The sequence below is a fragment of the Wasmannia auropunctata genome, unplaced genomic scaffold, assembly GCF_000956235.1.
Source record: "Wasmannia auropunctata unplaced genomic scaffold, wasmannia.A_1.0 LD336064.1, whole genome shotgun sequence".
NCBI classification, from domain to species: Eukaryota; Metazoa; Arthropoda; class Insecta; order Hymenoptera; family Formicidae; genus Wasmannia; species Wasmannia auropunctata.
In genome coordinates this window covers 1,972,646-1,987,132 of record NW_012026826.1, presented here as the reverse complement: position 1 = coordinate 1,987,132, position 14,487 = coordinate 1,972,646, and the positions used below count along the sequence as shown (strand labels likewise).

At 34.6% G+C, this 14,487-nt stretch overlaps 1 protein-coding gene across 1 annotated transcript in view; it reads right to left on the bottom strand.

The window, feature by feature from the left end:
* The window catches only part of LOC105450319 (papilin), a 112,498-nt gene that overhangs the window by 45,488 nt on the left and 52,523 nt on the right, over window positions 1–14,487 (bottom strand). The window contains exons 7-8 of the mRNA XM_011690102.1: window positions 3,267–3,408; window positions 1,958–2,087 (exon numbers count right to left, since the gene is read on the bottom strand). Of these exons, the coding sequence (XP_011688404.1) occupies window positions 1,958–2,087; window positions 3,267–3,408 (272 nt within the window). The remainder of the gene's footprint in view (window positions 1–1,957; window positions 2,088–3,266; window positions 3,409–14,487) is intronic.

Genomic DNA, 14,487 nt, shown 5'->3' with positions numbered 1-14,487 from the left:
AATTTTATGTATTATAACATAAAGTTACATTAAAAATACAGTATACGATCGTTTCGACTCATTTAGAGTCATCTTCAGCGCAATAATATCATAACGTGCGAGAGCAATAAATGATCCTTGTTCCTGATAGGATAAGTCACTGTCGACTACCTTTCCCGAAGCGGAATCCTTAATATGTAAGGGAGAAACGTTCGTATACTGTATTTTTAATGTAACTTTATGTTATAATACATAAAATTTGGGCACCAAGAACCGACTCTCATTAGCCTGTTTTAATTTTAAGTTTTATAATGGAAATAATTGGATTTTGACTAATCAGAACAAAGAAAGCAAAAATTAAGATTGCAAATTAAAATTAGGATATATTCAATCAATTTTCTCAATATCTAATCGCAATATTAGCCAGTGATTTGACAATTTTTTAATCATGTTATGATAGACATGTGACATTTGAGTAAATAAAAAAGATTAATTTATGTTTTGTTAATGCAATATATTATAATTATCGACAAAACAATATTATGTAGTCAAAATTTTTTGTTATGAGAAGTATATTTCTATTTTACTTTTTTAAAAGATGAAGATTTGTCCGTACATGGAAAAAAATGATGTTGTATTAACAGCATTGTATTAGCCCGCGGTAGCATCTAATTAAACATAATCTTGTTAATGGTTGTACTGAAATAAATCCACCATGTTCTTGTTATTAATAAAATGTTATGTGCTCCATTAATACTGATATTGAATGAACAAGATTATTTTCAATTAGACTGCCATTGGCTAATGCCATTAATACGGAATCTTTTTTTTTCCGTGTTACGTGACGGCCATTTCAATGCATTTTCTCTTCTTTAACCGCAGTTATTAAGAGGAACAGAGAGCAGCGGTTGTATTTCTTTTCCATTATTATACATATTTGAACGCGTTATTATTTTATTAGACATTTCCTAAATTAAATTGTTTATATAATACCAATTAGCAATGTAAATCACACTCATAATGTGCTTTTGTAGAAATCAATCCTCAATCTTTAATCTATGATATGATCTCAATCTTCAATGTGTAGTTTGACACGAGCTTTACTTTGCTTTTACCGCTTTTACTCGCAACCAAAAGCAATCCTTGATCGTTTGCGGAACAGCGACGAAAGACAATCCACAAGGATCGCCGATCGCCATTGTGAACATCGCGGAACCGTGAACATCGAACACGAAGAAGTAATTCTATATACCGGAGAACGGTAAACTTTCAACACTATTCCACGACTTCTCAGCGTGTCCGTCGGATTCAGAGAGAATAAGTTTGCGGGAGTTTTTGTCTGAGTCCTGTCGACGACGAAGTATCTCGTCGTTTGTCGAACGATTCCCATCAGGAGAACCGGCTTTAAATCGTTGCCTCGTAACCCTTCCGCGAGACGGAAGAGAAATATTGTTGTAGGAACAAAGATCGCGCTCTCGTATATATATATATATATATATATATATATATATATATATATACCCAATCCCCAATTCTTCACTCGCTCCTCGCGCTCACTTTCTTGAAAGTCCCGATCTAAGCAGAACAACAGGTCACGAGAGCATCAGAATGAAATAAATCACGATTGATCGAAAAGTAACTTTTATTATTTATTTTGGAGCCATTTTGACGTCATTTTTCATGTTATCATGATTTTTTGTTCATGCTTGGAGAGATATCGCTCGTACGAAACATTTATTCACGATTTATTCGCAAGTTAATGCGAGGAGAGAGTAACATTTTATTTTTACGAGCGGATATTTTATTGTTTGGCGGATGAAATCGCGCGTGCAGTTTCGTGCGCGCGCGCGGGATGAGGCACCCAATAATATCTACTTCTCAATTGTACACGCGAGTGGCCCAACGTCTCTCTGACGTAGAACGTGTGCATGCAGAAGTTCTACTGTAGATAGTTTAGTCTGTCCAAAGGTATACTCACTTTGTTGTGCAGGGGTGCGTGTTGCACGGCATTAAGGACTTCCCCGAAGGTTTGCTGTTTGCATCGCAATAGCTGTCCTCCACGACGCTCTCGTCGGCCGATTTGCACACCACCATCCCTATCTTGAAACCTATTAGCGCAGAAAAAAAAACGTGACCGGCAAATTAGCCCTCCAATTTGACAGCGAACGTTCATGCAAATAATGCCGCGATGCTCGTGAATTTCACTCGTTTATTTTCTTACTCAACGACATGTCAGTTTTAAGGTATAATTACGTAATATACACGGAAAGGACAATTTTGTTGAAAGATTTAAATTATTTAAAATTTTGCTGGATACAGATCTGAAAATAAACTTTGTTGGATAAAATAAATTATGTTGGAGACATAAACTTTGCTAGAGCATCAAAATTCTTTGATGTGTCAATATAATTTTTGTGATAGTCCAACAAAATTATTTCCAGATTTATATAAAAAAATTTTAGACCTTTCAACAAAATTTTTCTTGCCGTTTGAATCGCACTGTATGTATATAGTCATGTTCAAGATCATTAATAAAAATCCTATTAATTAGGATTTTTCTTAAAAAATGACAAATTATTTTTTCGATTAACGTTTCCTTAAAATTAGTTGAAATCCATCTTTGCAATGTATACTTTCTTCGAATTTATTGCAAAATTGTATTTATAAATATTATTCTAGTATGTGTATAATTAAAAAAAAAAAATAGGATCAATATCATGGAAAAGTCTTAAAATCTTCTATAAAATCCTGATTTCAATCTAATTGAACATTTAACAGGTTTATTTTAAGAAAAAGATCCGAAATCGGAAATGCGATAAAAACTTTCGAAACAAGATTTACAAATCGCGATTATGAAAGAATGGAAGTAAATAATCGAATTCACTTCCAGAAAACTGGTAGAGGGTTTATCAAAATGAATTACAAAAGTTATAAAACAAAAGTGAAACATAACAAAATATTAAATATTAATAATTTATTAATAAATAAAATGTTAACAAAGCTTTGTTACATTTATTTTGATCTACGTACTAAGAATTATGAAATTTATAAAAGTGCTAATAATTTTGGATTGCAGGCGAAATCTCAAAATAAAAACTACCTACTTCTCAAATTCGCATTACAAAAATCATAATTTAATACATTTTTATATAATTGACCTAAATAAATGTCAATAGAAGATAATAATAGTTTGACGATCGATAAATTTTCGCATAACATTGAGCTATTTTGTTCATGTAATTGTTTGCCTAGGGAAGTATGGCCAAATTAATTCAGTAATTACCGACCTCCACCGCAGGACTTGGAACAGGCGGATATCGATTCCAAACTCCAGGAGTATCGCGATTGGCAGCTTGATCCATTCCCTCCGCACACGCCACACGCATCTGTGTTCTTGTTACTACCAACTCGAAGGTCGCAACCAACCTTCTGCAACAGAAATCCACGCTCGATTAATGAAACACGTCTTCCATATAATAGATTTCAGCCGCGCGCTTGTCGTTATTACTTCCTTAACACATTTCCAGAAACAATTTTGTTTTAAAAAAATCGTTGAAAACATACGTTTAGTTCTGTTCTATTATTTTATAACCCGTCATTGATAAAAGAGTGATGATAATGGCAATTAAAAAAATGTAGCCAGCACACATCTTATAAGCAAAATCAAAATTAATAAATCAATATTATCATTCTTGCGTGAATTGAAAGAATTATTTTGTGTGCAAGAGTTTAATTTTATGAGAGAGCTAGCCCTTACAAAAAAGATTGTAATTCGTCTAATCGCATACAATAACTACAGAAAAATATTACAATAACCACACACAAATATTAATGCCTTGTAATGTGTCTACTGTAATAAGTTGGCCACCATAATATTCGTATTACAATAACTACACGCATGTGGTCCGTCGAATGTAATATTTTCGTGTGGGATTACAATAACTACATGAATTACAATTCCTAGCCCGTGTGCCTTTTTCGTAAGGGAGGGAGAGAGATTCTCTCTAATTTGTCGAAGGTTCTGTCAGTTTTCAGCGAATTATTAACAAATTTTCGTTCCCGGCGCTGAATACAAAAACTTTACAGAAATTTTATCGTAGATTTAGAAGTCGCGTCGCACTTATATCGATTTACTGTTTACGTGACAGGAAATCTTTTTCTGTTTTCAATTGGGGAGTTTTGTGGGGGAGTTAAAAGAGTTTCGCAGTACCGGCGGCATCGATGGGTACATTAAGAACGTTGACGAATGCCGACGTGCCATCGGGATTCATGCGAGGACGAGAAACGTCCTGTGCGAAAATTCAAGCTCTTTGAGGAAGAGAAGATGGTGCCGGGAGCTGTGTGGAGGGGGGGAGGAGGAGGGAGGGAGAGGGGACGAGAGCTGACGTCGATTCGTGACCTGGCTCGGACGGCAAACTGATTTGTCATTCAGGTTGCATGGAGGTTTGCTCGGAGGTCGGGGAGTACATTATTCATCCCTTATCCTGGGCGAGAAGAGTGAAGCAAACTGGAAGAGGCGAAGGCGCGAATGGCGAAGTGGGACGCGCCACGGAGAAAGCGACGGCAGTGGCGGCGGCGGCGAGGAAGAGTAAAAAGGAGAGGGACGTGTGCTTAACGAGGGATCTCCTTCGTACGATCAGCTGCGGTGGCGTCGAGATAATCCGAGATTTCGTCGCAGTGACCTGCGACGCGCGAATAAATCGTTTGTTCCCATTACCTGCGCGCGCCTAAACTTTCGGAGTCGGCGGATCTGAAGGCGCGCGTCTGTTTGATACGACGCGACGGGGCGCGAGAGTGGAAAACGAAGAAATAGTAAAGTCATACAGAGCTGTGATTCATGATTGCCGTTTGCTCTGCCTAACACCCGAATGTCTGCGAATAGTCATTATATTTGTCTGTTGTTTTAATTATTTATTTGCGTGCATCAGTATACGATAATTCCAAACCTGATGATTGATAATAGTATTTTACTATACAGACTATACTAATTGTAAGTATTCGTTAAGTTTACACAGTTGAAAAATTTGTGTTAAATTTAACACATTTATGTTCCAAACGATTCACTCAAATTTTGGTATTAATTCAACACAAGATATAAGAATAATAGAGATTATTCCAGAATAAATAAGAAAATAACACAAACTTCATGTAAAAAATTACACAAAAAATGTAACACTTTAATACAGTTTGGAAACAAATTATGGTAACAGTAAAATTAACATGTATTCGTCTTTTCATTTATCTAAGAATTTACGTTTGAAACTACATTATTTTTTGTAATTTATAAATTTATTGATAAATTGTGGTATTGTTAGTTAACACCAAGATGTTAAATGTTAATTTACACACAATTTTCGAATTAACATAATCGCATTATGTTAAATTAACACTCGGATATGCTAAAAAATTCAACATAAAAATTTAATAAACTTTTGAGCGCACCGTTTTTAACACAAATACAAAATATTTTTCATTGTGTACATATTATGATGTAATTACACGTTGCTTAGTTTATAAAATGATAAGAGATGCAAATCCTGCTTCTCTCTGGTTGTTAGTCTCGACCTGCTCGAATTATCCAACCGCTATTACGCATTCATATCTTCTTTTATATACGATTTCACGTAACGGTGTCGTTTAATGAAACCTAGACAATGCCGAACGAAAATTGCGTGCTAAATTTCAGTACGGCGTGCACACGCGCGACGCGACGGTCTCTATTTCGGCCCAATTGACCGTTCGATTTGGGCTGCAGAATCGAAATCGGGCTCGATTATCGTTCAAGTTTCAAACGCTCCGCGAAATACTTCCATTAAACATCGGTGATCGTCATTCGGCGAATTGCTGCCGTTACGAGCGCAGTTTTATCCAGTGCACCAATGCAGAAGCCAGTTTAGGTGAGGATACTTTATTTCTGCGCTCTCGAAACGAGAGATTCGGCTCTTTAATAGCCGCGGTTCGGTTTCGCACATCGAGAACGGTACACTAACGCGGAGGCAAAAATTTCCAAATGAGAACGGGAGATAAACTTTAAACAAAGCGAATTGAGAGACGTATTCTCGCCGGCCGCAGCGTGGGCCGGCGAGAATACATTCGATGCGTTTGTATAAGATCCAATTTTCAAGTAGTGTAAACGTGAGTTGAGTTGAGTTCACGTGAGTGATATGTTTTTCTTCTTAACCCAGATAGCACTATGTCAATCTATATCGGAATATGTCATTAAGATATCTTTAAGATGTCCTATATCCTAATTTTGGACATGTGTGGCTATCCGAGTTCTAAGATAATTATGTACAGAGTAAGGTGTAATTTGTGTACAATAAAAAAGAAAATGTGATTGTTTTGTAAATTGTAAAAACAAATAAAAAGAATATGGTATAAAATTTTTTCATATGGGATTCCGTTTGAAAAAAAACTGGTTTTAAAAATTTGTTGGATATATAATACATACGATTGAATACACACGTAACTTAATTGGCTGTCATGTTATTTCGTTACTGATTGTTTCTATCCATGTTAGAATAGAATAATCATTCTTTTTTCGATTATATCACAAAATCACGCTCTACCTTGTATAATATTGGTTCATCAGTCAATCACAATTCTTAATATTCAATTACCTCTAAAAAAAATAAATAATAGTAAAAAATATTAAATAATATAATCTTTAAAATAATAAAGTAGTATTAAATAATAATATTAATATGATGCAGATGAATACAGTATATAGCGATGAGAGTAATTCAGTTTATATAACTGGAAGTTCTTTTCCATTTTATCCGCCACTACGAAGATAATTCATGAGAGGAACGGAAAAGCTGGTGGATCAACGTTCACCGGATAGGATGGCTGGCATCCGGTAGACCTGGGATTTGCCGAAATTTAATTTCACATGAGAATGAATTTGTTTCGCACTTTCTCTCCGTTGTATATGACGACGGGATCGAAGGTGTCGAGAACGTACGTGCGGCTCTTTATACAAAAGACACGGCATGCGGGTGCGCCGGATTAGGTTTACTTTGTCGCGGGAAGTGGAAATCAATGATGGGGTCCGATAATTGAAAGATAGGGCCATCGAAGCAACCCGTTATTTCTGTAGGTAAACAAGACGGAGGAAAACGAGAATTCCTCTGGGCGTGAGAGATGAAATATCGCGGGACTTAACGGTACTTCGCGCGACCTTCTTCTGGTTCCGCACAAATAACCGCTGTAATACGTGACGGTGAAAAATAATAAATAAGTTAGCGTTATTGATATTATTATTATGTGTACAAATTGTTATTTTTAAATAGGTTGCGCTATTTATTACTCAATTGCTGTATCGTATTTAATTAACAATGGCATAGAGTATACAATTTTATTTTTAGAAGAATTTTCTGATCAACCCATGACTTAAATATACGATTTATACTCAAATTACGATATGTGCATCGCATATTTATTGCAACTTGCGTTTCTTATTCATTCGCGTTCATGTATTTAAATTATTTAATTGAAATGTGGAGGATGTATTTAGAATTTACATAAAAATATCATTAGTACCAAAATTCAACCATTACAGGCACACTCTTTAAATAGTGTTAGCGGTTTAGTTCAACTTATTATTGTAAATTATGTAAATTAATTTCAATTATTTTGTGCACCAACATAATAAGAAAATTATTAAAAACTTTTATATATTTTTGTATTGAAATCCGGTCAAAGAAATTTTATTAAAAGTGAGATTTGCACAAAAATATGATAATATATATTTCTCGATATTTCTCCGAAGACTTCCAGATTTAAATCGATTACTGAGTCAAAACACTCTCTATTTAGACTGAAGTATTAAGGAGATTAGCAAGGACGATAATTGCTAATGTCTCGCGATTTTCCATACTGCAGCGATTTCGTTACGCAAATTTGACTGGCATTCAATTATTCGCTCTCGAGCTTCTATTCGATGTACCTTTTCTGGCCCTTAGCACCCCCTCTGTCGCTATCCCATTAGGATACAACCAGCCTTTTCTACCAGCTTCGCACCACTGAGACACTTCCCCGCCCCATTCGTGCCTCACCTTCCTTTCCCTTGCACTCGTTTCTACCTTTTAACATAGTTTTCTCGAGAATGGGATTTACAGAGTAGAGGAAGGGGTGCTTAACCCCTCCGGGCACTTTATTCGCCATCGTGTTTTCACTGGCACGATGAAATTTATTGTGTACCTGTCCGGGACTACACGGCCCAGATTCAATATGTACTTATCATACATCTATTTTCGATTATGTTATACAAATTGTGCGTTTTCTCTTTCGACTTTAGATTATTCCGAGGCATAATCCCGAGGAGAAGGGCTCGTTTCAATTTTGGAACATCAATTACTTTAGAGATAAGCAACTGGAGAATTAGATTTTAGAACAGAAAAGAAAGAACTGGACGAAAACTGGGAAATGGGGTAGAAAGAAGTGTGCAAGAACTCCTGGGAAGCAAATTTTTGCCTCGCATGGTTACTTTGTTCTTTTTCCTTTTCATTCTGCGGCATTAATCATAGTGAAAATTTTTATAAAAAGTAGCATTTTGATAAAAAATGCCACACAATAATTTAAATGGTAAAAATGTGTCATACTTTTCACAAAATCATAAATATCATCTCATCATTTCCATCTAGGATTGGCCTCCTTATGAGACCGGGCGTCTTTTCCAATTCGACCATTGCAGCATTGTATTGTAACAATCAGTAGAGAGAGATTAGTCCGGACAAAAATCATTATTTTATTTTTTTCGGATAGAAGACAGAGAAATCAATTTTAGGTCAATTGTTTAATAAAAGTTTAATTGTTTAATTACATTATTTTTCTACCTAATAATTATATTTACTTTGCTATTTATGTTTTAATTAATAAAAAATAACATTTAAAAATATCACGTCTTTGTCCGAAGCATGCGGCTAGTTCGGACATATGATGGACTTAGTACGAACAAAATGAACTATAGGTATTTTTTTGCACTAATGGAAACATTTATCATTGTTTATACGGCACGAACAATGTTAGCTCTCAACGGAGGAAAAAATGTTCCATTCTTCTCACTTTCTTTTATAATTTCTTCCCATCTAAATTAAAATTTAAAATATAAATAATTACAATTTCGTTAATATATAGACATATTTCGCATCTTGACAGAATCAAAATTTGCTTGTTACATAACAATCGAAATTGTAAAAAGTGATTTTAATTTATAATGACTTTACGAAAGATGTCGAAGAAACGGCTCGCAGAGTGCTGTGGTTTCTCGAAGCATATCGGAAGAAGCGACGCTAATGCTATTGTCGCAATTTCCGATTGATGTAATTTCTCAAAATTCGCGTCGTTCCCACCACACAACCAACCGGGAATGACGTAATAATTTTTTTCGCCCTGAAGATACATTTTAACGAGTGCGCGACGTAATGAAAAAGCTCGACCCGTCCATCGGGCGTGCCCGCCACGACAAGCGGGACTCGGCACTTTTAATAACGCAAAGCCAGTTTGCGTTTACCGGAGTTTGCTTAATGCTTAATTACGTGGACTTCCCCGCTGATTAGATATTGTCCCCGCGACTGCGTCGCCCGGCGCTGCCATTATGAGAATTCGTTAATTATTTCCCCGGCATATCGCGAGCGCGAGCTTTTCCCGGCGTTATTGTTAATCCGATTTCTTTCTAGTTGTTTTGCGGTATCACGAGTCTCATTTAATTTAGGATCAAAGAATTAAGATTTTAATTTTCGGCCGGGGACGCGGGCTAAATTTGCGCGGCGTGATAGTGTCTACCTTTTTGAGGGAATAAAATTTAGAGAGATGTGTAAAATGTGTATACTCGCGGGATTTAAATTTACACGTATTGATTCACTAATCTCAGAAATATTATTCCTCATTATTCGATAATAACAATGATTTAATCCCTCTTCACAATTTGACAGTTAACTATAAATGGACACAGTTAATTCTTCATTAATATTAGATTAAACATCCGGTACATTTACGTACATTTATGTTTCAGAGCACATCATTGAAGGGGCACCTCATTAATAATTATTAAGAAAGCATTTCTCAGAACGTAGTTTTCTCTAGATAAAACGAGCTGGTATATATGTATAGAGAACGCGAGCAACGTTACTGAATAATAATACTGGATGATCATCTCACGTTTCGCTTCTGGGGAATATACGTGTGTGTTTGCATGCATACACTATCTGCATATACACGTGTGACGTTGATCAAATTAAGTTAATGGACGATGGAGATCGGACTCCTCGACGCGCCCATGTTAAATATTAGCAGAAGAGCTGACCTGGAGCTGTTTCGTTAGACTGTTGCGTTTTCTCGAACGCGACGACGCAGTGCGCGGTGCTGGAGCGCGTCGCAGGAAGCAACGAGTTGGGAATACGCGTTTAAGATATACCACTCTGTATATACTTACCTGCGCCAATGCGCGCCGACGTACATACATCCGCGCGCGGAATCTCTTCTCCGAGATCCTCCCCCCTCCCCTCGAGTTCCTCTCTCTACTAACTCTCCAGAAGTTTCATCTTATACGAAGTTTCGACAAGAGACGTGGCAATTGCGGTTAAATTCTTAAGTAACGCCTTCAGTTTAATCCCGCGGCTTAAGTCTAGCTTCCGTCGAAGTATTTAAGAACGCAGCTTTTATCAACTTAATTAGTAATTTGTCGAAATTTTTCTTCAATCTTACTTATTGACCGGTAAAAGGAAAAAAAGTGCATGGAAAAACCGGAACGTGTCACGTACGTACGTTTACTTTATACAGAAACTTCTCTAGTAACTGTGTCGCCGTTTGCTTTTAGTCGCTCCGATTTTTGATTAAAAATCCACTTTTCATATTAAACATGACCGATAATTTAATATAATTTGCATTCACACATACACGTTAATATAATTAATTTCAAATATAGCCTTTATATATGCGCGTGTAAAGGTTACTCTCCGATTTATTGTTTCAGGCAACGTTTCGGGGATATTGCTCAGCTCACATGTGACTCTTGATTAATTAATTGAGTAATTATTCGATCAAAATTACAGATCGGATTATATCGATGTTCAAAACGCGGTGACCAAACTAATGTTGAATTTAATATGTAAATTCCCAAGGTACTAGGCAAATCGCGATCCATCGATTTAACAATGCAACTAGTTAAATGGATTAATAAATCAAAATGTTATTTTGATTCAAACGTCATTATTCCGAATTATTTACACGTTTCGGAGGCATTTTCATATATCCAGATGATCGAGCCAACTGGATGTTACACGTGGAAAAATGTAATAATGCTTCCCAGTAGTCGAAATGCTTCTTTCAAACCATCATACTTTCGATTTGCGGATATGTATTTTAAACAATCGATTGTGTTTTCAATAATTAATCAAAAGGCTATCTTGCGTGAAAATACAAATAATCGAGTTTACTAGTGACCGAGATTACCAGGCCTCAATGTGCCTCGTTAGCGGCTAAATTGCGGTTAAATTAATGGAATGTAAGTATCCGCTTTATATTTCGATAATTAACGAGTAAAGGCTATCACGTGTTGATCGACCGACAATTTATAGTGACTGACAAGCAACGCACTGTACCTATCGCTTAATGCCCCTCGCATCTAATATACTGCGGTCTGCACGTGACAGATCCATGGTTTCCGATAATGCCGCGGTTAAGAATCGATAATTATCCCCTTATTCGAATCAAGAGAGTCAAAGAATACATCATCGTCTCTGGCGATAGAATATTTATGCGGGTAACGTTCAATTGCAATTCTAATTATAATGTAATTCTCAAAAACATGAGAAAATTAAAATGGGGACGTATATTAATAGAGATTTCATTTTTCAAATAATTTAACTATCTCCTTGCGTCTTATCTCGTGCTCGGTGAATCGTTATCGAATAATTAAAAAATAGATATATACACATGTGTATTAAATAAGTGTTAAATTTTTCTACGATCAGATTCTAAACGGAATAGTGTTAAAGAAAAATAAAAGAAAAATGTTGTATTAGTGCAATTTTTATAATAGTATAATCAATAAGAGTTTTACCCGCTCTGATTACTTTAATCGTGATAATAGTATTTTTAGAAGAATATATAATACGTCTAATTTTTTTGCTTTGATATGCGATGCCGTTTATGAAGTAGATGCTATATTCTCTTTCCCACATAATACCGCATTGTGATAGACGTTCGAGAGCATCGGGATGAAGAGTCGAGTACGGTTGGTTTTCAATTCAAGCGGACGGATCAATGACGGGTCACAATAAGCGCAGAATAATGACGTCACGGATTCCCAGCTCGATTCATCTGTCTAAAGCGAAAGATCTCGAAAAGATGATGATTCCGTTTCCTGTCCATCATTTTAACTTTAATGTCATAATGAGTATTAGACTTTTGCAGAAAATACTGCTGTTTAATCATAATTGACGTAAGTATTTCAATTGTGTTGCATCGTGATCGATCTTTTCACAAAATTTATTTTTTTTTCGAAATGTCGAGAGAAACGTGCTATTTTAAAAAGGTATATATATATATATATATATATTTTACTGAATATATTCAAAGAATTATATGTTCTCATACAAGAAAAAACTCCTCGATTATCTCGATTTCTTCAAGTATTTGTTATTCGCGAATCTAAGTTGTTTTTATAAAAAAATTGGAATAGCTGTAAATCAATAACAAATTTTGCAAAACGTCAAAATATTTTGTATATTTTATCAGAGTGTGAACAGAAATACAATGGAATTTGCTATTATAACAGATTGACTGTAACAAAAACTGCGATTTACGATACGTCGAAAGAAACGTGCTATTTAAATTTATAAATATTATTGAATATATTGAAAAAATTATACATTTTACAAGAAAAAACTCAATTATTTATTATCCGCGAATTTAAATTGTTCTTATTAAAAAATTCGGACAGTTAAATCTGTCAATAACAAATTTTGCAAAATGTCAAAATGTTTTGCATATTTACCAATAGAGTGTGAACAGAAAGACAACGAAATTTGCTAGTAAAATATTATGGCAGATTGACTATAAAAACCGCTATTTTGTTACCATTTAAATGATTCTATTTAAATAATTACGAAATAATAGATTCTGCTAGGTTTCCGTTGGCAATCTGCTGTCGGATTACGTCGACAGGCTCTGCTAGCAGAATACGAGTTTAATGCGAACGCTGCAGTCGATGTCAATCTGCCGCAATATTGTGTTCGAATCTACTAGACTGCTAGTATACTGGTAACATTTTGTTTGCTGGAAATTTTAAGAAAAATGTCGATTAACGTTTAATTCCATTATTGTTTGACAGAAACCTATCGTTCATAATCTTTTTACGAAAACGCTCTAAAATTGTGACATACGTCACGATCTTTATCTCTCGACAAAAGTTCTGTTTACTGATAGAAAAAATGTTACACAGCAAAAAATATTTTATGTTAATCTTGTGATAAAAGCGGTCTAATGTTTGTTAAATTTTTATATTGAATTTTTAACATTTATTCGAGTGTTAATTTAACATAATATGTTAAATTAATTTGAATATTTTGTGTTAAATTAATATTTAATATTTCTTAATTTTAAAATAATATAATTTATCAGTAAGTGAACAAATAAAAAAAATTTTAAAACATCTTATCAGTAAGTAAATAATTATAGAAAAAAATAATGCAGTTTTAAAACGCAAAATTTAAGATAAATGAATAAAAAATATATGTACGTGTTAATTTTTGTAAAAAAAATATATTTTAAAATTATTTCTAAATTGTATGAAAATGTTAGAATTTTTGTGTTAATTTTTATATGATGTTTGTGTTACTTTTTAATATGTTTATATTGTGTTAAATAACACAAAAATTTGAATAGACCGTTTGGGATATGTAAGATGTGTTAAATTTAATACAAATCAACTGTGTAAAATTACTACAATTTAACTACAATTTATAGTCATTTTTAACCTTCAAATAGTACAAGAGTGCGAATTTGCACCGCGAAAATTTTCAAATTGCTGGCGTTTGCACAGAGACATTTGTCTTGACTTATCCCCACTACATTAAATATGCTCGGTACCTCAGGTGACAGGTACGAACATGCATAACTTCAATTTCGTGCAGATTAACGAAATATTAACTTCACAAGTTCGTGGTGCATATTCGTACTTGTATTCAAATAGTGCGTGCCAGATCGGTGCATACTTTTAGCGTTTTACACATTTGTAAACATTGTAATATATTTCTTTTCTTACATTACGTTATAAACATTGTAATGTGTTCCTTTTTTTTATATTATAATAACAAATAAAACATTTGTATGTATAATCTTATTCCATCTGTTTTCTCTGTCTTAATTTCCATAATAACCCATACAGCACAGAACGATTGCAGCAAAATTGTAGCAATCTTTCCTTGCAAGATTGCAATGTTGCAAAAACGTTGCAAAATGTTGCTGCAACGTCGTTACAACATTGCAACAACGGTAAAATGT